Here is a 23,651-nt window from a genome sequence, read left to right on the forward strand (position 1 = left end):
CGTCGGTGTCTTTTCGAGGTCCCCAGACGTTTCCATGGGGCGGCCCGGGCGGCCCAGCGCTGCTTCCTGGTAACGGTAAGAGGCCCCTCGCCTCTCCCGGGGCTCCCCAGGTGCGCCTTTCACAGTGTCACCAGCTCACGAAACCAAAACTCAAAACCGAGCCCGCGGCGGCCAACTCCCCTGCCCTCGTCGACAGACCTCGGGGAGGGCCCCGGGAAGGCTCGAGGTGCCTGCCCTCCCCGCTCAGGTGCGGCCGGCGGCAGGAAGCCGCCCCCTCCAGGAGCCGGTGCGGTGCGCGGGGCGATTGCGCCACCCGCTCCAGCTTTCGTAACTGCACCGGGGACGGCCAAGGGACGCTGGAGCGCGAGTTCCTCAAATGTTTTCCTGCGTTGCCAGGACCGTCCGCGGCTCTGAGTCATGTGCAAGTGGGAAGCTGCCCTGACACCGCGCCGGGCCAGAGGGAGCTGAGTTGGGCGCTCGGCGGGGCCGAGGGACTCCGTGGGAGCCGAGCGCGGCCGCGGAGGGGCTCGGAGGGGCCGCTCGCCCTCGCGTCGCCCGGCCCGGCCCGGCCGCCCCCCACCTGCCTCCCGGGGACCACGGGCGGCGGCCGAGGAGGAAGCATGCTGGCCTTGTGCGCGCTGCTGGCCGCGCTTTCTGCGGCGCCCGGGGCGGCGCTGGCTCCAGGGGACTGCGCGGCGCTGGGTAAGGGCTCCCGCGCACCCGGGGTCGCGGGCGGGTGGGGATCCGCCGGGGCCGCTCACGATCGGGCTGGGGGTGGCGGTGGGGGGAGACTGGAACGAGCAAAGGAAGTGTGGTCGCCCCCCCCCCCTTTTTGTGGCTACCTTAGGTGTCCGCGGGCACCAGTCGCCAGAGCAGGGCTGACCCTGCTGCGGGGGTGGGTGCGCCTCCTGCTGCGTGCTGCTGCGCTCCGGTCTGTCTGAGCCTCGGCAGCTACCTGAGGTCTAGGTACAGGACAAGGACCTGCCTGACTCCCGTGTCCCAGGGCCCCCTGCATCTATTTTCTCCGGTTATTCCAAGTGGAGATGCCGCCGAGGGCGCCCCAGCGGGGCATCCTATGTCCCCGCACCCCGCTTCTCCCTTCTGTTTGAGCGGGGCACCCCGCCTGGTTCTACCCCAACCCTCTGGTGTCCGTGTGGATGACAGTGCCCTGACTGTGAAGTCTGACATCACGGGCGCTGAGTCACCGATTCTCCCGCCGCACGCACTCCCTTCAGGGGGCACCAGCTCTGGCAAGCCAATTGTCCCGTCCTGGGAATTTAACTGAGTGGGCAGCAAGGCATTGGAACTTTCTGGGGGTGAGCTGAGCTGGATACCCCTTTCAGACTGGAGAGTGAGGGGCGGGAGAGAGGGCCTCGTGCCCCCGTGGACTGCACTCTGCCCCCGCTGCCAGGCCTTTCTATGGGTCTGGCTACGCGCCCAGCGGCCTGCCTGGGCTTCCCTCTAGAGGACCTGCTGCTCTGGAGGGTTATTTTAGGGTCTGAGGGCTTCTTTGAGGACACAACGGAAAACCAAGGAGCAGCGGGTAGACATTTGGACCGGATGGCTGGGAGACAGTGGCTCTGGCTCTCACTGCTTATGCCACCCTGAGCTCCTGGGGGAACCACTTTTTAGACTTCTCCCTGCAGGAAAGGTAAGGTCCCCACAGGTGGAAGTTGGGCTGGAATGCCTGTGGCTCTCTTGGCTTTCTGGATGGTTGTGGTCTTTGAGTTCAGAAGAGAAAAGTTACTGCAGTAACCGCCAGTGTTGACAGAGACCATGGTTTACACATCTTCTCCTTCCCCTTCCCCTTCCTTCCTCCCTTCCTCCTCCTCCTTTTTTTTTTTTTTTTTTTTTGGTGCTGGTATTGCACCTGAGGGCTTTACCACTGAGCTACATCCCCAAAATATTTTTATTTTGAGACAGGACCTTGTTAACTTGCTGAGGCTGGCTTTGAACTTGGACTCCTCCTGCCCCAACCTCTCATTGTGGCTGGGATTACAGGCGTGGACCACTGTGCCTGGCTACAGGTGTTTTTTTTTTGTTTTTTTTTTGGCCAGGGATTGAACCCAGGGATGCTTAATCACTGAGCAACATCCCAAGCACTTTTTATTTTTTTATTTTATTTTTATTTTGAGACAGGGTCTCCCTGAGTGGCTTAGGGCCTTACTTGGTTGCTGAGGCTGGCTTTGAACTCCTGATCCTCCTGCCTGAGCCTCTCAAGCCACTGGGATGACAGGCATGTGTCACCATGCCTGGCTTGACTTTGATAAAGCTACAGGTTTTGGAATTCTCCACGGATCTACATAAAACTCTGAAAGAGGCGACTGAGGTTCAGAGAGTTTGGGATGGGAAGTCGTCAAGCCTACCTGATGGAGGCTGACTCCTCTGTGGCTCTGTGCTTTACTGTGGCAGATCCCCGAGACTCCCAGATGTAGAACTGGACCAGCGGACAGAGCTGAGGGTAGTTAGGGGCAAGCTGAGAGCCACTGAATGCTGGGGCAGAAGAGACTGAGCAAGGGGAAGTGAAGGCCAAGACTTGCTCTTGGTGGAGTCAGAGGGATGCAGAGGCCTTCCCAGCTTCCCCAAGAAGGGAGCAGGGCTCGCTGCCTGCCTGCCACTACTCCTGCCACTCCCCGGGGCACCTTCCCAGGAGGCTGCTGCTGCTGCTGGAGGCGTCCTTTGGTTCCTAGGTAGCTGCGAGGCCCTGTAAGGACCGTCTTGTGCTCAGTTCTGCTTCCCTGGTGCTCTGAAGAGATGGGCAAGGGGATCTCATGACAGAGCGCTTGTAAGAGACAGAAATGAGAATTGGGGGAGGAAGTGAAAGCCCTCCCAGCTCAGAAGGAAAATGCAGAGAAGGAGAAGCATGCAGCTCCTCTCCCACACCCACTCAGACTCAGCCCACAAACGGAGAGCAAAAATACAGCAACTGTACAGGAAGCCTGGAGCAAATGACTGTGAGATAGCCCGCTGAAGAGAAATGGGGGGCAGAGGAGGCAGCGGAGGCTGAGCAGAGGGGAAACCTGCGGGCCTGCCTGGGCCTGGAGCTTGCAGAGCCCAGAGGCAAGCTTTCCCAGGGTCAGCAGCCATCCCAGGTCCAGGTGCAGCCAGGACTCCTCAGCATCCTTGCCTAGGAGAAGGACCCCGGGCCAGCTGGGTCTCAGGCTTCAGCTCTGACATTCAGGTGTCAGGCTGGAAGCCTGGATGTGGGTCATTCCAGTTCCCCTCGATGCAAGAAAATACACAGAGCACCACGCACACCTCTAAGTATCTCAGAGTCCGGTCAGGACCTCTGAATTTCCTATAGGGCAAACTCCCCCTCCCTCCCTCACCGATTGTGTCCCTGGGCTCGTCCTCCATCAGTGTTTCTCAGAAGGATTGTTCTGGGTCTAGCCTGAGGTTTGGGGTCTGTGTTGGATGGGTGGAGTCGTGGTAAAAACGCTGATTCTCAGCGCTCACCCCAGATTGATGGGTTGATGGACGGGTACTGGGGCTTGACCCCCGGGGGAGCTCTGCCATTAACAGGTCTTGCTAAGTTGCTGAGGCTGGTCTTGAACTTGAGATCTTCCTGCCTCAGCCTCCTGAGTTGCTGGTATTACAGGTGTCCGCCACTGTGCCTGACTCCTGCCTGATTTATTAAATATGAATATCAGGGAGTGAGTTCTGAAAAAAAAAATTTTTTTAAACAAACTGCCCTTCATGATTCTTAGGCACCATCGGGGTTGAGAACATCTGCCTAAATGGTGTGATTGAGGAACTGAACAAACGCCCTTCCCCTGCAGCCTCCCAGCTGCCAGAAGTCTGTCCTCACTTTGGCTCTGTCCCTTGTTTATCACTGCAACAAACTTTTTTTTTTTTTTGAGTCCCTGGAAAGCCCATGAGGCCTCCCTGGGATCAGCCACTCAGACTCCACCCTGAAAGGAGCCTGAAAATGGTCAAGTACAAATCCTGAAGAGGACAGAGAAATGCAGTCTCTTTGACTTGCCTGCTTGGTTCCGACTCCTCACAGACAAATTGGCTAGGGAGGTGGCCGGAAAGAAGTGACCCTGTTGGAGGACCACAGTCACCAAGAGCACAGACCTGACTCCATTCCCTCCTCTGGACCCTCAGCAAACAGAGTGAACAGTACTCCCCGCATGGGGAACTTGTAGGGTACCCAGAGCAACCCAGGTGCTCACGGCTCCAAGTAGGCACCCCTTCCCTCTGCCCACCCTTCCCTGACCTTCCAGGCTTGCATCCAGAGTATTCCCAGTCACCAACTCTAATCCAGGCCCAAAGCTGTCTAATATGCTAGCCAGTGGCCATGTGTGGCCATTTAAATTTAAGCTGATTAAAATCAAATCACACGTGGGGCTTGGTGGCACATGCTTATGATCCCCAGCAACTAGAGAGGCTGAGATGGTTAGCAAGTGTTGAGTCCAGCCTCAGCAACCTAGTGAGACCCTGTCCACCCCCACCATAGAATAAGTAAAATAAGATAAAATAAAAAAAGACTGGGGATGTGCCTCAGTGGTTTGATCCCTAGTACCAAAACAAAAGAAAAACAGAAAGTTAAACCAAATGAAAAATGTAATTCCTCAGGTGTATCAGCCACATTTCAATTATCAGTGACCACATGTATGGTCAGCCCAGATACAGAGCATTCCCCATCAGTGGAAGTTCTACTCGGCAGTCCTGATCTGTGTCTTCTAGAGGTTTCTGTCTGTCTTCCCTCCCTTCCTTCCCCCTGTCTTCCTCTCCTGTCCTCCTCCTTTCTTTCTTGGCACCGGGGATTGAGCCAGGGCCTCATGCTGGACAAGCTCGTTCTCACAGGTAATGGCTGAGCCAGATAGACAAATCTCTGCCCCACCTGCCATGTAAAAAGAAGGTAGCCTTGGGCAAGTGACTGAATCTCTCTTGGGGCTCCATGTCACCATCTGGAAAATATAAAAAAAAATTATACCGCCGGTCCTCTGTACCTACAGGTCCCATATCCAGGGATTCCACCCAAGTACACTGAAAAATAATAGAAAAACAATTGCCCTCATACTGAACACATACTGATTTCCCCTACCTTTTCATTATTCCCTAAATAGTATAGTTCTAACAAGTATGCAGACAGCGTTTACATCGTTAGGAGGGAAGACCTAAAGTGTATGGGAGGATGTGAGCAGGTTATATGTCATTTTATAGAAGGGACTTGAGCATGCACAGATTTGGGTATCTGAGGGGGTCCTGGAACTGAGGATGACTGTAGTACCTCCCAGGGTGGAATGAGGATCAAATGTGCTAAGGAATAGTTTAGAAAAGTCCCCAGCACCAAGCAAGTGCAGTGAAGCCAGCTCCGTGGTGCACGCCTGCAATCCCAGAGACCTGGGAGGCTGAGGCAGGAGGATCTCAAGTTCAAAGCCAGCCTCAGCAACTTAGTGAGGGCCTCAGCAACACAATGAGACCCTGTCTCAAAACAAAATACAAAAAAAGGTCTGGGGATATTGTGTCTCAGTGGTGAAGCACCCTTGGGTTCAATCCCCGGGACCAACATAGAATACAAAAGTAAAAAGAGCTGAGGATACGGCTCAGTGGTAGAGCACCCCTGGGTTCAATCCCCAGGGCTGCAAAAATAAAAACAAAAGTGTAGTTAATCATTTATTCGTTTCAAGATTTATTTTGAGCTCCAATTGTGTTGCAGGCACAATTCTACGAGCTGAGATGCAGAAGTGAACAAAACGGACAGAAATCCCCAGGTTATGGAGCTTCCTTCTAGCGGGGGAAAGAGCAGGATGTAAATTAAAAATATAGTATGATAGCAACTAATGCCAAGGGGACAAGCCTGGGAGAGAGGGTGGCACCGTGGGTTGGGGACGGTGTGATGCAGAACTGGTCTTTTAGGGGACGCCTGGCTGAGGGGTGATGTTTGAGAGAAAGCCTAATGGAAACAGGAAAATATTTAGAGATTTCCTGTGCTCCCCCCTTGGGCAGGAAAACTCCCGCCTCCCCTGAGACCATGGATCCTCCTCGAGGGCCTCTTATGTTCTGGGGCAGAGGGTTCTTTAGGGACACACAGATGTCCCCCCCACCCCCAGAGAAGCTCCTGTGTCTCTGAGGACAGAAGCCTCAGCCATTCGGCCCTGTGGACACCAGCTGGGCAGGCATGTGCCAATTGTCACATCATTGACTCTGGGTGAGGTGCAGATCATTTTTTTTTTTGGCAGTACTGGGAATTGATCCCAGGGGTGCTTCACCACGGAGCCACATCCCCAGCCCTTTTTTTTTTTTTTTTTTTTTGTCTATATTTTGAGACAGGGTCTCACTAAGTTGCTGAGGTCGACCTTGAACTTGTGGTCCTCCTGCTTCAGCCTGGCGAATTGCTGGGATTACAGGTGTGTGCCACCATGTGCAGCTGAGGTATAGGTCTTTTAAAGAGAGATTATTTCCTCTGGTTCTGGAGATTGAGCGCAGATATCCTCTACCACTGAACTATAGGCCTGATTATTTTTTATTTTGACACAGGGTCTCGCTAAGTTGCCCAGGCTGGCCTTGAACTTGTAATACTCCTAATAGCTAGAATACAGACAGGCATCTCCACAGCCAGCTCAGGGGGTTTTTGAGGGCTGCAGTGGCCCTGGAAGGCCTCACCCCGGGGGTCCTTGGGGAGTGCCTTTTGGGAAGTCAATCTGCGGGCTCCGCCCACTGCCCTTCCCGAGGGATCAGGGATGTCAGAAGTCCCTAGCAGCGGGAAACCTTGTCTGCTACAGCCCTGAGCTTGGGTTTCACTTTTAACTGAAACTCAGCAGACTACCCTCCCTCCCATCTGCCTCTTGCCAGCTCTGTGCCTGGCTTTGTCCCCATCTGTGTGGCCCTGAGGCCTTGTACCCAGGCTGTCCCCCCATCACCCGTTCTCCAACTTGCGTCCCTCTCCACCTCCCAAGCTCCTTCCGGAAAGCATCCTTTGGTCTTCCCTGTCTATGTAACAATTGCAGTCAATGCGACAATTTACGAAGTGCTGATTGTATGTAGGAAGTGTGCTGAGCTCTTGTGCCTGCGATCATCTTGATTCTCCTTAACAGCCTCAGGTGGGAGGAACGCAGCACCCTGGCCTGGGTGGGGTGGGCTACAAACAGGAAGGGAGGGTCAGAGGTCAGCTTGAGATTAGACCACCTAAAGAGCAGGCTTACAGAGAGCGGGTACAGAGGAGGCCTGAGCCCGGGGGTGGATGTGGGGCCTCCACAGGCGGATGCTATTTTAAGCCCCGACACTGGCTGTGATCACCCTGGGCTGGATAATGGGGAAAAGAGGGGGCCCCCGAGCCTCTTCTGAAGCCACAGGAAGAGGAACCAGCAAGGGGACTTGAGACATGTGGCCAGTGAAGCCGGAGAGAGATGGGGACCATTGTGCTCCCAAGAAGAGGGAGAAACCACTGTCCAATGACGCTGAGCGGTCAGTCGGGGGGACCAAGCTTGATTTAGCAACAGGCAGGTCCCCGGGAAGCTCTGGTGAAAGGGCAGGGACCCAAGGCTGGTGAACAGGAGGATAGGAGAGCCCCAGGTGGTGGCGCTCACCTGTGATCCCAGTGACTTAGGAGGCTGAGGCAGGAGGGTGGCACATGCAAGACCAGCCTGGGCAATTTGGCAAGACCCTGTCTCAAAATAAAAAAGGGCTGGGTTACGGATCTCAGGTGGAGCACCCTGGCTTCACTCCCCAGTACCCATCCCTCCAGAAGAAAGCAAAGAGGGAAAGGAGAACGGGAGGGACACGGGAAACGGGGGTAGGCAACACTCTTGAGGAGGGCAGCTGTCAATGAATGGCATGTTCATGGGCCAAAGTACAGGTTGACTAGGGGGAGGCTGTTTGCTTTTTTAAAGAAGAGTGAAACAGCAGCATGTTACATGCTGATTAAAGGACCTAATAGAGACTAAAACATTGACAGAGAGGTGACCTTGTGTAGGTGAAAAGAAACAGGCTCAGAGAGGTTCAGTAACTGGCTCAAGATCACACATCAAGGAAGTGACAGACGGGGCTGAGCTGCTTCTATCACATCATGGGTGTTGCCAACAAGCCCTTCTCTTCCCAGGACAGAGGGACAGGGAGGTCGTCTGTCTTCCCAGTGTCCTCATTAGAGACTCACTGCCCCCTCTTGCCCTAGGAAGTACTTATTGCCTGCCCCTCCCCTCTCGCTCTTTCCCCTTGGAACTGGGGAGTGAACCCTGGGCACTCAACCACTGAGCTCCATCCCCAGCCCTTTCTTATGTTTTATTTAGAGACAGGGTCTCAGCAATTTAGGAATTGCTGAGGCTGGCTTTGAACTTGAGATCCTCCTGCTTTAGCCTCCTGAGCTGCTGGGATTACATGCCTGGCCTCCAGTATTGCAGAAAAACCCCAAACTTTCTCTATTTCTCTGTTTTGAATTTCATTGCATGGATATACAGAATTTATTTATCTAGTCCCCCACCCTTTAAAATCTTTCTTTTTAGTTGCAGATGGACACAATACCTTTATTTTGTTTATGTGGTGCTGGGGATCAAACCCAGTGCCTTGTGCATGATAGGTGAGCACTCTACCAGCGAGCCACAACCCCAGCCCTCAAGTCCCCTTTTGATGGACATTTAGTGGTTTCCTGCCTTGCTAGACAGTGTTGTGGGGTACCATTGCATCCCTCATGTGGCATGAGTGCATTCCTGCAGGATAAAGTCCTCAAAGTGGGGTTGATGAATCAAAAGACACGTGTATGTATACGTGTGTATGTGTGTGTGTGTGTGTGTGTGTGTGTGTGTGTGTATATATTTGGTACTGGGGATTGAACCACACAGGGGGCACTTAACCACTGACCCACATTCCCAGACCTTTATTTTTTATTTTGAGACAGGGTCTTGCTAGGTTGCTTAGAACCTTGCTAAATTGCTGAGGCTGGTTTTGAACTTGCAATCCTCCTGCCTCAGCCTTCCAAGTTGCGATTTATGATTTTGACTGAGAATAAAAGTTGCTTTGATTTATACTCCTAGTGACAATGTGATGTCCTCACACCTCTTCCAGTGTGTTATTAAAGTGGCGTCTACCTAGAAAATGGTATCTGGGTGGAATTAATCTGCATTTAATTTATATGAGTGAGACTAGATTTTTTCCCACAGGTAATAGGCTTTAGCATAATCTATTCATATAGTCTACCTGTTCTTTTTTTTTTTTTTCCTTTGGTACCTGGGATTGAACCCAGGGGCACTTAACCACTGAGCCACATCCCCGGCCTTTCTTTATTTTTTATTCTGAGACAGGGTCTTGCTAACTTGTTTAGGGTCTCCGTAAATTGCTGAGGCTGGCTTTGAACTCAAGATCCTCTGCCTCAGTCTCTCCAGCCGTTGGGATCACAGGTGTGTGCCACCGCACCCGACTTTCATTTTTTAAAAATCTTTTTCTTATTGTTTATGGGAGCTCCTAATAGATCAAGGAATTCAGTCCTGTTGTAATGAGTTGAGTTGTGGACATTTTTTCAGGTGGTCGGTTGTCTTGTGACTTTACTTTTTGTTAGTTGGGGTCAGTTTTTGCCATGCAGATGTTTGTTTTTGAACTGTAGATGAATTCTTGGCTTCTAGGTCGATAGTGTTTTTTGTTTTTTTGTAGTTGTATATGGGCAGCGTGCCTATATTGTGTTTGTCTATGTTTTTAATGTGGTGCTAAGGATCGAATCCAGAGCCTTACATGTGCTAGGCAAGTGCTCTGCCACTGAGCTACAGCCCTGGCCCAGTTAATAGTATTCTAAAATATTCTCCGTTTCCTTCTGATGCTTTAAAGTGTTTTTGTTTTTGTTTTTAAATGTTGTTGCTATTACTATTTTGTATGGGGGATTGAACCCAGGGATGCTCTACCACTGAGCTCCATCCCCAACCCTTTTTATGGTGAGACGGGTTCCCCAGGCTGGCTTTGACCTTGCCATCCTCCTGCCTCAGCCTCTGAGTCGCTGGGTTATGGGTGTGCACAACCAGTCCTGGCAAAGCAGGGCTTTTACTGGAGCATCGGGAAATTCACTGAACTTGACTGCTCTATTCCCCCTGAAGGTCCTTGGGATTAGACCTTCGCCAGCACGCCTGGTCCCACACTGTTTCAGATGTGGGTAAGGCGAACCCTCCCATTTCTGTTTTCTCAGAATCTCGCTGGCTCTGTCTCCTTGTTTACTTTCCCATTTGAACTTTAGAATCAACTTGCCTAGTTCAAAGAAAAAAAAAAGTCCTGTTGGTATTTTTATTAGCACAGAGTAAGCTTGAGGAATTAGTTGAAGGAGCATGGATTCACTTAGATACTCTAGTGCTGAGTCCCCTCTCTTGAAACAGAACGCGGGATGTGTTACAGCAGAAGTCCAGCAGCCCCGAGAGTCTTCACCAGACCCACAGCCCGAGCCCAACAGAACTAACCCCGTGTTCCCCCTGGGGAGAGAGCCACCTCTTTGTGGTGACGTTTAGATGTTGAGTTTTGCTTCCTCCTGTCTGCTGTGGGGGGTGGAGACTGGAGAGGGCAGCGCCCCGGTAGGTGGACCTGGTCTGACCCCTCCTTCCATCCTCCAGAAACTGATTATGAGCCAGGTCGTGTTGCACCCCAAGGCTACCCTGAGAGATGGGGAGATAAGCCTCACGTGCTGTATCCCTGGGAAGGCAGAGGGCTGTGGAATAAACACGAACCAGGAGTCCAGGGCCCGGAGTCCAGCCTGGCCACGTGACACACTGGTGGTACAACTTTTGGGACCTTTCCCTCCTCTTCTATAGAAACGAGCAACTTCATTGGGCACTGTGGTGCACGCCTGTCAACCCCAGCAGCTCAGGAGGCTGAAGCAGGATGATCGCGAGTTCAAAAGCCAGCCTCAGCAACTTAGTGAGGCTCTAAGCAACTCAGTGAAGACCTGTTTTAAAATACAAAAAGAGTTGGGGAAGTGGCTCAGTGGTAGAGTGCCCCTGGGTTCAATCCCTAGTACCAAAAAAGGAAGCAAGACAGGGAGGGAGGGAGGAAGGAGCTTCAGTTAGACACAATGGCACCCACCTGTAACTCCAGTAACCCAGGAGGCTGAGGCAGGAGGATCACAAGTTCAAGGCCAGCCTCTGCAATTTAACAAGACGCTGTTCAAAATCAAAAGACTGGGGGATGTATCTTAGTGGTGGAGCACCCTGGGTTCCTTCCCTGATACTGGGATGGGGGGGAAGAAAGGAAGGGGCAGCAGCTTGGTCTGAACCCTCCCTAGGGCCCTCTCCATCTTCACATAGCCACCCACCCTTACGCAGCACCCATCCCTGACTGCAGCTCCTCTTCTCTGTTTAGACCACAGCCCCTGCGCCTCTCTGCAGCCCCTTCCAGTCCTGCTGTTAATCTCTGTGTATCTTAATCTCCTCCGGGGGTTAGCTGGGGGTGGGGTTGGACTGTTTGCCCTCCTCAGATACCCTTTCCTTTAATTACTTTATAATCTCTGAGAGGGATCCAGGGCGACCTTCTTGGCCTGGGGCCACGTAATGTGTCTGGTGCTGCCGAGGGAGGGGTGAGTGTTTTCCCCTCAAGAAGCCGTGGGTGCACGTGTGGGCTACCTTTTTATGGGTCCTAAGGAGCCTCCCCCCCGCCCCGGCCTTCTCTGGCAATCAGCGGGGCAGATGGGGCGGCGGGCTGAGCCAAGGTAAATACTGCCTGCGCCAAACACAAGACAAACACCGGCAGGTACAAGAGGTACAGACACATTAGGGCAGGGTGGGGAGGCTCCTGCCAGGGGAGCCATCACCCTGAGAAGAGGGTTTGGACAAACTGGGCTGCCAGCCAGGATAGAGAGGGACACAGTCCAGAGTCTGGAAGCCCCACAGTCTCGCCTGTCCTAAATGACATCTTGGGGTCTCAGGGAGAAGTGACCCAGGGATGGAAGGACCCGGGAGGGAGGGAGATGGAGTCAGAGGTGGTGGTGCCTCTTTTATTTCTTTGGTGCTGAGGATTGAACCCAGGGGTGCTTCACCTCTGAGCCACATCCTCAGCCCTTTTGAAATTTTATTTAGAGACAGGGTCTTGCTCAGTTGCTTTTAAGATAACTCAGCATACAAATGCTGTTTGTATGGGGTCAGGGAGAAATCTCAAGGTGTGACTCCACACTCCTGAGATCCCCGGGCCCTACTAGGGGTGGCCGGCTGGAAGGGGGAGTCTTGCTCCCCTTTATGCAAACCCCTCAAACCTCAGGGCTCCTTTTCCCAGGACTCTGAAGTCTCAGAAGGTGTAGGGCGAGCAGGGAAGGGGAGAGGGAACGAGGCGGTGGAGAGAGGTGGGTGGGCACCCCAGAAGAAGGGAACTGGGGAGGGGTAGAGAGAGAGGTGACCTGGGCAGCCCCTTCACTTCTCTGATCTGTGGCTCCCTGTACAGTGGGGATGTGCCTCCCTCGCTCTCAGTGCTGCTTGAGGAGACTCTTGGGTCAGGGCCTGGCCCGCGGGGCGAGTGCTCTGTGATGACGGTTCTGACTATTATCACAGTAGAAGCCCATTTCAGCCCTTAGATGGAGAGTGCAAGGAGAGGTGGCCGAGGACACTGGGGACCTGCCCTAGCCTGTGTGGGACCGCAGTCTGCATTGGTTTCCCTTTGCACCTGGGCTGCCCACATTCTCCTAGCAACCTCTGGACATCCACCTCCTTTCGGATCAAGGCCCCAAGCACTGAGAGGGGACCTTTAATTCTTGCATGACCCAGTCTGAAACTCTGTGCCTCTGAAACCTGAGAGATGGGAGGCTGACAGCTGGACCCCGTGTGCCTGCTAAGGAGACGGGATTAACAGGCGCGAGTTAAGCCTGTGTCCTCGGTGGCCGGCCGGCGGCCTGTGTACTGCTTACATAAATGGGGCCAGGAAGCTGAACTTGTTTTTTCTGGCAAGAGCAAGGGTGTGCTGCCAGAGAATTGAGAAATCGGTTTCTCGTGGGCCTGTTTTTCTCAGGTTATTGACATTTGCCAGTTTACATGGACAGGGGAAAAGAAAATCAGAGCAACAACAAAGCCATTTGGGTTTCTAGCATCCTAATGGGGGAAGAACCCCACTCCCCAAGAGCTGTGCTGCAAGGTCCCTGCTCCAGGGGTGTCCCTTGTGGGCAGGGATTTGTGGGATTGCTGGCTGGGATCTACTAGGATCTACGCTCTCCTTCCCTTAAGGAATGGGAGGCAAGGGAGGGGGTGGGAATTTCTCTGCCCTGGAGCTCTCCAGAGAGAGAAATGTGTTTGTCTCAGGGCCCTGGGATGACCTGGCCCCATCCTTCTCCCGAGTCCTCACCTGTTACAATAGTATGTTCATAGATGGCGTCTGTGTTGCAAGGTGGCATTGTCCGGGGTAAGCAGCCGTGCTTCCTGCCCTGGGAGCTAATGATGTGAGACCGTGGGATGCTGAGACGGCAGGAGTAGGGGCTGGTGGGGACCTCCAACCTCAGTCTGAACCTGCATTTTTCAGAAAAGGTGAAAAGTGGGCTCTGCCAGGGGCAGTGACGTGCCCCCAGCTGCCTGCCAGTCCTGGGCAAGACCAGGAATAGAATGCGGTCTCCTGATGGTGCAGTATAGAAGAGCAGAGCCGGGGAGGCCTCCAGTTGGTCAGGGACTAAATGCAAAGTGCACTTGAAGATTGAAAAGGCACTTGAGGCCAGGTGTGCTGGTGCACTCCTGTAATCCCGGCAGCTTGGGAGGCTGAGGCAGGAGGATCCTGAGTTCAGAGCCAGCCTCAGCAACTTAGGGAGGCCCTAAGCAACTTAGCAAGACCCTGTCTCCAAATAAGATAGAAAGAAGGGCTGGGGGTGTGGCTCAGGGGGTGTGGCTCTCTCCTTTTCTGATCTGACCCTCAGGAAGGGACTTTGTTTCTCTGCTGTTCCTATTTCTTCATGGAACCTGGGATAAGGGTGCTCCCTTCCTGCTTCTGACTGGTCTTGGCGGGAAAAGGAGGACTCGGAATCCGTGGATGCCCCTTCCTCTCTCCTGGCTCTCGGGTGCTTTCTGATGCCTAGGAGCTGGGGTGGGGGACAGCTGATTTACTCTCAAGGTGATGGGGAGAGACTCAGAAGCAAGGAGCAGCGCCAGCTCCCATCCTGGGGACTGGGACAGGAGGTGGGAGGGAGATGGGGCCTCCTTCTGCCTCCAGAGCCAGGACTGGTCCCCTTGGAGGATGCTCACACCCTCCCTGCTCTCTGTAGGTCAAACCTCCTTCCTTACTGTGCTTCAGATACTTCAGACCCCAATCCTTCCCAAATTCTTCACTTTTTTTTTTGATACCGGGGGCGCTTAACCACTGAGCTGCATCCCCAGCCCTTTTTGTATTTTATTTAGAGACAGGGTCTCACTGAGTTGCCTGGGGCCTCGCTAAATTGCTGAGTGAGGCTGGCTTTGAACTTGCCATCTCCTGCCTCGGCCTCCTGATCCCCTGGGATTACAGGTGTGCCGCCCGCCGGCTCCAGGACTCTTCCTGATACCTTTGCGTATTCTGTTCACTCCTTGAAATGCCGTTCCCAGCAGCTGCACTCTCCAGGCTCCCGTCATTTCTCAAGGTCGTGTCTCCTTGCCCCTTTTAGAATGGTGTGTCCTCCATCTCACCTCCCTCAACACCTCAGGATCAGTTATTTCAGAATAGCCTGAATTATAGGTGATTTTAAGTCCTCCACAGGGGTCTGTGGATGCTAAACAAAATAAAATACAGAAAGGAGGCGCAGAGCCAGCACAGAGTACGTTTTCAGTAACAACATGTGAATTTTCTTCATGATTTGACTTGAACTATGCTTCCTAGATCCTTCACAGTCAGATAAGTGCTGACGGACGGATTGAAACTGAGTTAAATGCTCTAGAAGCCACTGTAATGAATAATGAGAATGAGCCCCTGCTCTTGATGCAGGTGAGGAACAGAAATTCTTGATTTCTTAAGCAGGAGACAGGCACAGGCTTGCCATCGCGGTCCTGAGAGCCTGGGCATTTGCTCAAGGGCGGATGCTGAGCTGTGCGCTGGATCCCAGCTTGTACCGCACCTGCCCGCCCTGCGCCAGGGCCGCTGCCAGGTTGGGTGGGAGCGCCCAGCTGCTGGGGCACGTCCTGCAGGGAAGCGGGCTCTTGGGAGCATGTGGCCACTACGGGTCTCTTCCTTTGACCGCAGAGGCTGAGCCCACAGAGGGTTCCTGGTGCCCATCAGGGGGTCAAGGCTGCGGGGGAGGAAAGTGCACAGGACAGTCCAGGGAGCATCCACACAGAGCTGCCAGCGCTGGGTGGGGGCCTGCCATCTGAAAGTGTCCCAGAAGCTGTTTGTCTTGAAAATCTACCTTATCCCCAGAGGCCCTGAGCTCTGCGACCTCCTCCTGGGTGTGTAACAACCGAGGCCCAAGTCTTTGCTTTTAGAACGAACACACACACACACACACACACACACCTGTAGACCCCATGTGTTGTGTGCATATCTATGGACACACTTTTTTCCCATTGTAAGAGTAATATACGCTGGGCGTGGTGCGGTGCCACACGTCTGCAGTCTAGCGACTCAGGAGGCTGAGACAGGGGGATCCCATGTTCGAGGCCAGCCTCGTCAACTTTGCAAGACTCTGTCTCAAAATAAGATTTTTTTAAAATTAAATAAATAAATAAAAGGGATTGAACATGTAAAGGGCCCCTGGGTTCAATCCCTAGTACCAAAAAAAAAAAAAAGAAAAGAAAGAAAAGAAAAGAAAAAGAAGAAAATATTAATGTAAGCATCTTGTAGAAAGATTTAAAACTACAGAAAAGCCAGGTGTGGTGGCATGTGCCCATAGTGTCATCTACTCAGGAGGCTGAGGCAGGGGAATTGAAGACCCACCTGGGCAGCCTAGTGAGACCCACAGCTCAGAAAAATAGATTAATAAATGAATAAATAATGAAACAGCAGAAATCTAAAAGGAAGAGAAAGAAATTATCCCATAGTAAAAGCAGAAAAATTTAAAACTTAAAATCAAAATTCCCCAAACAAATAAACCAAAGCAATCACCCCTGTTCCCACATTAGGAGAGGAGGGCAGAGGTCCCAGGGGGCCCTTCGATGCCCATCACTTCCCGCCCTCACATCTGCTCCTGGGGCCGGCTGTTGCTTGACAGCAGGACCCAGTGTCCCGGGCAGGAGTTGGGTCAGGAGGCAGGGGGCGGGGGGCGGGGCGGGAAGGCTGCGCTGCCCTGACTTGAGCTCGAGGGCTTCCTATGGTCTGAGAGTCTGTCTTAGAGTCGTCCTGTGTGCAGTGCTTCTAAGAGCAGAGTTAACACAGCCTTGTTTACAGGTTCCAGAGAAAAATGTTTTGAAGCAGAATTGCGACGGCAATACTTGCCAATGGGTGGTTTATAATTAATCATTCCCTATTTTAAAAAAAAAGTGACTCAGTTTTAAAGATTCAGAAAACCATTACTCAAGATCCTTGGCAGAGGAAATGGCCATTATGAGGCTCCCTGCAGCTCTGCTTTTGTGGAAGAGAAAAAAAAAAAGCCTTTTTATTTGGTGTTTCTCTGAGCTGCCCAAATGCTTTGGCCCTTGTTAGCAAGTGGAGGACAGAACAGCTCCTACCATTGTTGAGAAGTCCCACTCAACAGGCAAGAGCTTCCAGCTGGGCTGGGCTTGGGGAGTGACCAGAGACATATTTCCTGGAACTGGCAAAGGCACACACAGAAAGGGTCTCCTTTGGCCTCTAGATTCGTTTTCCTGCCTCCGTGTCTGCCGCGTGTGAGAAGCTCACTTCTCTGGTCTCCCGCAAGGGCCTGTCCACTGCAAAGCCCACGAGGCGCCACCCGGCCACACGGAACAGTGCCTCTGGGACTTGCTAGCATGAAGACCCTGTCCCTGTGGGCACCTCTTAGGTACCCTGTGTGAAACAAACACTTATTAAGCACCCACTGAGTTCTCTGATGTGCAGCCAGGTGGAACTTGCAGGCTTGTGGTCACGGGGGTGGGGGGTGGGGACCTGTGTATACAGTCCCACATCACTTAATGATGGGGACACATTCCGAGAAATGTGTCTTCAGGTGATCTTGTCGTGTGAACTTTCTAGAGTTACACAGACCTGCGGGGTGTAAGTCAAGCATTTGATGTGGCCTCTTGATACCATCGAGGGATGCAGTAAACAGACTGAGAGGCTGCGTGGGGGTCACACTGCACGCTGTTGTTCTACAGTAGGTTTTATTTTACAAGCAGGACTACACTCCAAAATAACTATAAAACGTATCGTTTAGTAAATACGTAAACCAGAAACACAGTTGTTTGTTTGTTTGCTTATTTATCTATGTTTTGTGATACTGGAGATTAAGCCCAGGGATTTTTAGATGTTGATAGACCTTTATTTTATTCATTTATTTATATGTGGTGCTGAGGATCGAACCCAGTGTCTTACACATGCTAGGCAAGCTTGACCACTGAGCCACAACCCCAGCCCCCCAAGGGGTGTTTTACTAATGAGTTACATCCTCAGCCCTTAGTTTCTTTTTTTTTCCTTTTTTTTTTAAAGTCAGGGTCTCACTGGGTTGCTGGCCTCCAATGGCTATCCACTGGCCTCCAATTGCTATCCTCCTGCCTCAGCCTCCTGAAGCTGGGATTAAAGGTGGGCATCACTACACCTAACATTAATTATCATTATTAAGTATCATTTACTGTACATAATTGTATGTGATACACACACACACACACAGAGGCTAAACTGGCTACTTGAGGGTGATGAAGCAGGATGAGCCTTGGTCCTGAGGCCCAGAGTCCATGCTTCCTGAGCTTGAATATGGTGGTCAGCTCACCGGGTACTGGTCAGTCATCTCTGGCTTGATTTCCCTCAGGCTGACTGTAAACATGCTGCCCACCGGTTCTGGCAGGTCGGTGGTGGCCGGGAGGTGCACCTTCCCCCCTGCTCCGCCCGAGGCGCACAGGGCACCAGCTGCCGGTGGGACGCATCCGCCGGGGACAGGGGAAGGTGTGACAGGTTCCTTCTGTGCTCCCTCCCGCGGCCTCGCAACTTCCTGAACGGGCTGGACCCACTTTTACCCCCGGTGCCGGGGTGGTAGCCGGGCCTGGGGGTGCCAGGGAGGCTGTCATCCTGAGCTCCCAGCCCCTGGGCAAGGTGGAGAGGATGGACCCCGTTGGGTCCTCACCCCCACGTCACCCCGGCACCACGAGGAAACACCTGAGCCCGCTGTGACGTCTCGGGGTACCGTCCACGGGTCTGACCCGCACAGTGGCCCACGCCTGGAATCCCAGGGGCTTGGGAGGCTGAGGCAGGAGGATCAGGAGTTCAAAGCCAGCCTCAGCAACTCAGCGAGACCCTGTCTCTAAATAAAATATAAAAAGGGTGAGGATGTGGCTCAGGGGGTAAGCGCCCCTGGGTTCAATCCCTGGTACCAAAAAAAAAAAAAAAAAAAAAAAAAAAGCCCTGGGGGCCCATCACTGTATTCCTTATTCCCTGGTGTGAGGTTGGCTGAAGATCCTTCTGTGATTCAGAGCAGCGCCCTGAGAAAAGTGTCCGTGAAAGGATGAGCTATCCATGGTTCTTTCTTTTCTTTTTTCTTTTGTCCTGGGGATGGAACCCAGGAGTGCTCAACCATGGAGCCACATCCCCAGCTTTTTAAAAAATATTGTATTTAGAGGCAGGCTCTCGCTAAGTTCCTGAGGCTGGCTTTGAACCCTAGATCCTCCTGCCTCCGCCTCCTGAGCTGCTGGGATGACAGATGTGCGCCATTCAGGCTGCACGAGTCAGGCTGTCCGTGACTCCTTCCTGGGACTTTTAGGCAAACTGTATACAAACGGTGCCCATTGTGTGTTGGTGCTCCTAGGCTGCCTGCAACTGCAGATATCCACTCTCCAGCTGATGGACAGATGTTGCTAGCCTGGCAGTAGCCTCCCCCGGCCCCCCGCAAACTGTCCTTTTTGATAGCGTCTCCATCCATCATGAACACGTCAAATTTGAGGTGCTTCTTCAACTGCAGAATCTGTGCAGGAACTTGATGTCCATGATAGGTTTCATCCTTACGGCTGCTTTATCTGGTGGAAAACGGGGAACTGAGAAGATGGGTAGTGATAGGGAGGGTCAGTGGGTCTTCTAAACCTCCTTCAGTCACAGATGGAAATCAGTATGTGACCGGATGTGGCAAGCTGTCACCTTCCTCAGGCTCCCGTTGGATCCTCTCAAGGGCAAGGTACCCAATCATGTCCTCTTCACTGAGGCCTGGCTTCCAGGGACTCCTGCATGTTGGTTGCATGTAGGACGGAGAGAGGGGGCCTCCCTTGCCCACTGTGGAGCAAGAGGAGTCCAGTGGGGGTCACAGGAACCCGCCCAAACTTGCTCGGCTACACCGTGATGTTCACTTAGCTCTCTCTTCCAGCAGCCAGGGCTCTTGTGGTGGGGAGATAAAACCTTGGGTGACTGGCTGCCACCTGTCCTGGCTGTCCATCTGTCCTTTCCCTGCTAGCTCAGAGAAGAGGGTGCCAGGCGGAGGACTTTGGCTCCCAGTGGTGAACTGAGAGGAAAGTTGAAAGACGTGTGTGCAGCCAGACAGGGCCCGACGCCAGGCAGAAGCTGTCTGTGCCTCTGGATGCCTGTGTTCCTAGTCCCTGGACTATGGCCTGCGTCTTATAGGGACAGCCAGACTCCTTGGCCTGGGGCTAGAGGCCCCCTGGGAGCCACCGGTCCTTACGCCCTCTTTCCTGGGGGCCATCTCTGGTGGGCTGGGAGGAAGGATGGGCTCCACGCAGGAGACGACGAACTCTTCCCCAGCAAAAAGCTTTCGCAGATCAAAGAGACACTTGTGCTTGTCCCCAGACCCAGGAGCATGGGCAGGGAGGTGACATCAGGTGCTTGGCCTTTCTGACATCTCTGGTCAGATTTATTGCCGCTGCTTGCTAACGCGTAGTTCTACCCTTGGTTTAAGGGATCAGGTGGGCTTAATAGGAGAACCGGCTGTGTCCCCGGCCCCATTTCCTCAGCTGGTTGGATTGATTTAACTGATTGGTTAATAACTGAGTGCAAGGTGGCTGGGATAATTTTTATCTTAGATTCTGTGAATCTATAACCTGTCCTAAAGCTGGGCTAGAAAAAAAAGTATTTGTTCCGCTAACCTTTAATCTCCTTTCTCTTGAGGAGTCGCACACACAATATTTTTCAAGGGGTGGGTGATGTACTTTGTCTTTTTGACTTTCCAGTAACTTTTTCTTGGATCCCTAGAATAAAAACAGCATCACCATAGATGTTTAGTAGAGAGGCGTCGGGGACCAGAGGAAGCGTGGGACACACCGCCAGACCCCTGGTTCACATCGCAGGTGTGCCTCTATCTTACGGGTGATCTTGGGCGAGTCTCCTGATTCTTCTGGGCCTCAGTTACCATTTATAAAGTAGACCCTAAGGACCCTGAGATTTTGAGACTTCCTTCAGACCTGTGTGTGCCAGGAGCCCTGCTTGATGCCTGGCACTCATTCCTAGGTGTCTTCATTCATTCACTCAAGGGTGCTGTGTGTGCAGGCAGTGTTCCCAGGGCTGGACCATAACAGAGCGCCCACCAGGCTCGGTGGCCCGCGCCTGTAATCCCTGAGGCTGAGGAAGGTAGATTGCAAGTTCAAGGCCAGCCTTAGTAACTTAGCAAGACTCTGTCTCAAAATAAAAAGTAAAAAGGGGCTGGGGGTGTAGCTACGTGGTAGAGCGTGCCTCCCAGGGTTCAACCCCCAGGACCTTTACAAACAACACAACACAACAGGTGCCTCATCTTGTGGTGCTTGGAGCCTTGGGGGAGACAGACTGGGAATGGGTGGTTGCATGGCAGTTGGGATAGGTGACGCGGTGGAGAGGCCTCATCTAGCGAGCGGGACAGGGGAGGCTTTGGGGTAAGGGGTACTTAATGCTGAGTCCAGAAATAGGGGACTTTGTCGTGGGGATGGGGCAGGGGAGGAGCCAGTGTGAGAAGAGCACTGTCTGTGGACAGTGTAGCCCTTGAAGGGTCTCCTCTTTTTTTCTTTCTTTCTCCTTCTTCTCCATCTTTTTTTTTTTTTTTTTTTTTTTTTTTGGTGTAAGGGGAGCTTAACCACAGACCACATCCCAGTCCTTTTTATATTTTCTTTAGAGACAGGGTCTCGCTGAGTTGCTCAGGGCCTCGTTAAGTTGCTGAGGATGGCTTTGAACTCGTGATCCTCAGCCTCCTGAGCCCCTGGGATGACAGGCCTGTGCCACCACCCCTGGCCCCTTGAAGGGCTGTGTTGTGCTGTGTTGTGTTTGTGTGTGTGTGTTTGTTTTACCAGGGGAGTGGGATGGCTAGATTGTGGCTTGAGAAGGCTCATTCTGGCAGCCGGGGGTGTCAGGGGCAGTACCAGGGGCCAGTGTCCTAATCCAGGCAGAGGTGTCCTGGACGGTGACAGATTCCAGAGTTGGTCAGTACTGAAGCCTCTGTGGCTTCCCGAGGCCACGAAGCCGTCCCGTTTCAGGGTGCTGTGGCTCACTGAGTGTTCTCCCTCCCCCAGAGATGGCTGGTGACGTGCTGAGGAGCCTGCCAGGGGCCAGCGTCACCCTGACCTGCCCCGGGGAGGACCTGGGGGCCAACGCCACCGTCCAGTGGGTGCTCACTGGCTCACACCACAGGAGCTGGGCCAGCGTAGGAAGGAGGCTGCTGCTGAGGTCGGTGCGCTTCGAGGACTCTGGGAACTACTCCTGCTCCCTGGACGGCCACCCGGCTGGGACCGTGCAGCTGCTGGTGGACGGTGAGTGTCCTCGGGGCTCTTGATAGCCCGGCTCTGCGCCTTCTAGGAAGACTCCTTGCTTGGTCCTTTAAACTCCTGTTATTTCCTTGGCCCAAGAATTTTTGGGAAAGGCTCCCTGATGTCTTTGGTGCCGCTGGAGGAAGTCCCGGGGGGGGGGGCATCTGGCTGGTGGAGGGCACTGTCTGTCTGTCCTGCCAGTGGACCCTTGACAGCGTGGGGCCCAGAGCCAGACAGCCTGGATTCGAGTCTTCCTCCTTCACACTCAGCTTGACTTCGGCTCCTCAGATCTCTCTGCAAAATCAAGTAAATTTTCTGACCTTAGAGTGTTTCAAAGGTGAAATGGAGTGTTGGGTTGGTGGCCGACACCTGTAAGGTAACGCGGGAGCACGGCAAGTTGGAGGCCAGCCTGGGCAACTATGGAGACCCTGTCTCCAAAGAGATCACAAAAAGAGTAGGGGGTGTATCTCGGGGGCAGAGTGCCGGGTTCAATCCCCAGCACCAAAACCAAAAAGAAAAAAAAAAAAAGATGAAGCAAGAATACTCCCACAGCCGTGACTGCTCGGCACAAGGCAGCTCTCCTGACTTTTAGAATTAGCTCCTTCCGCTGGGCGCAGTGGTGCTGCCCGTAACCCAAGCTGCTCGGGAGGCTGAGGCCGGAGGATCGCGAGGTCAAAGTCAGCCTCAGCAACTTAGTGATACCTTAAAGCAACTTAGCCAGACCCTGTCTCTAAATAAGATATTAAAAAGCTGGGGGTGTGGCTCCGTGGGTAAGCACCTTTGGGTTCAATCCCCAGCACCAAGAAAGCAAAGCCCAAAGCCTCCTTCACTTCCTGATGAAGACTTACTTCACCCAGCCAGGGCCCGGTGCTAGGGCCCGGTTCTGGGCCCTTCCTTGTTTCTCACGTAGTCCTCCCACCAACCCCAGGAAGGAGGGAGGCATTTATCACCACTATCATCATCAGGTCATCTTACAGGTGAGGAACTGAAGAGGGGCTGGGACTTACCCAAGGCCACACAGCCGGGTCTACAGATTCCAAAGTCCCTGTTTTTTTGTTGTTTTTTTTTTGATCATCCTCTTACTTCTTTGGACAGAAGGTTCAAGGGTGGCGCCTCCCTTCTCTTGCCCAGGATCCTTTATCCAGTTTGACAAACAGGACTTATATCTTAATTTTATAGCCTCAGCTAGGCAGGGTGGTGCCCACCTGGAATCCCAGTGATTGGGGAGGCTGAGGCAGGAGGATTGCAGCGTTGAGGCCCGCCTCAGCAACTCAGAGAGACTCTGTCTCAAAATAAAAAGAGCTGGAGATGTAGCTCACTGATAAAGCACCCCTCAATTCAATCCCTAGTACTGCCCTAGCCCCGAAAAAAAATACTTGTCATCCATTAGAATATCTGTGTGAGTCTGAGTTTTAGCTGCAGAGTGGCCAGTCCCCTCAGCAGGGAGGCTGTGCACACCTGTGAGGTCAGGCGTCTCAGGGGAAGCCCTGCGGCTCCTCAGCTTGCTGTTCTCTCCTTCCAGTTCCTCCCGAGAAGCCCCGGCTCTCCTGCTTACGAAGGAGCCTCCTCAGCAGCGTGGTCTGCGAGTGGAGTCCTCGGAATCCCCCGTCCCCCACCACCCGGGCTGTGCTGCTGGTGAAGAAGCTGTAAGTAGCCTGGGCTGGGCTGGGTGTGTGCTCCTTCTCACCCAGGTGAGCTCGCACAGGAAGGCAGAACTGGCCGATTCTAATAAATAAACTAAAAACAAACAAAACTTTTACTTTGAGACAGACTCTCCCTAAGTTGCTGAAGCTGGCCTTGAATCTGTGATCCTCTTTCCTCAGCCTCCTGAGTCTCTGGGATTACAAACCTGCACCACTATGCTCAGCTGAGGGATTGCAAAATTTTATCAGTAAAAAGTAATTCCTGGGGCAGAGCGCGGTGGCACCCGCCTGTAATCCCAGCGGTTTGGGAGGCTGAGACAGGAGGTTCAAAGCCAGCCTCAGCAAAGACAAGGCA

At 53.0% G+C, this 23,651-nt stretch overlaps 1 protein-coding gene across 3 annotated transcripts in view; it reads left to right on the forward strand.

The window, feature by feature from the left end:
• The first annotated feature begins 368 nt into the window (after positions 1-368).
• The window catches only part of IL6R (interleukin 6 receptor), a 46,352-nt gene continuing 23,069 nt past the window's right edge, over positions 369-23,651 (forward strand). The window contains exons 1-4 of one of the 3 annotated variants that reach the window (XM_081306496.1): positions 587-702; positions 20,137-20,231; positions 21,420-21,656; positions 23,176-23,299. In XM_081306496.1, coding sequence (XP_081162622.1) covers positions 20,159-20,231; positions 21,420-21,656; positions 23,176-23,299 — 434 coding nt within the window. In that variant the 5' untranslated portion in view covers positions 587-702; positions 20,137-20,158. Of the gene's footprint in view, positions 703-20,136; positions 20,232-21,419; positions 21,657-23,175; positions 23,300-23,651 lie in introns of all 3 variants that reach the window. The other 2 variants (XM_081306497.1, XM_081306495.1) reach the window with 2 other exon arrangements.

Source organism: Spermophilus citellus (assembly GCF_964194105.1).
Source record: "Spermophilus citellus genome assembly, chromosome: 9".
NCBI lineage: Eukaryota > Metazoa > Chordata > Mammalia > Rodentia > Sciuridae > Spermophilus > Spermophilus citellus.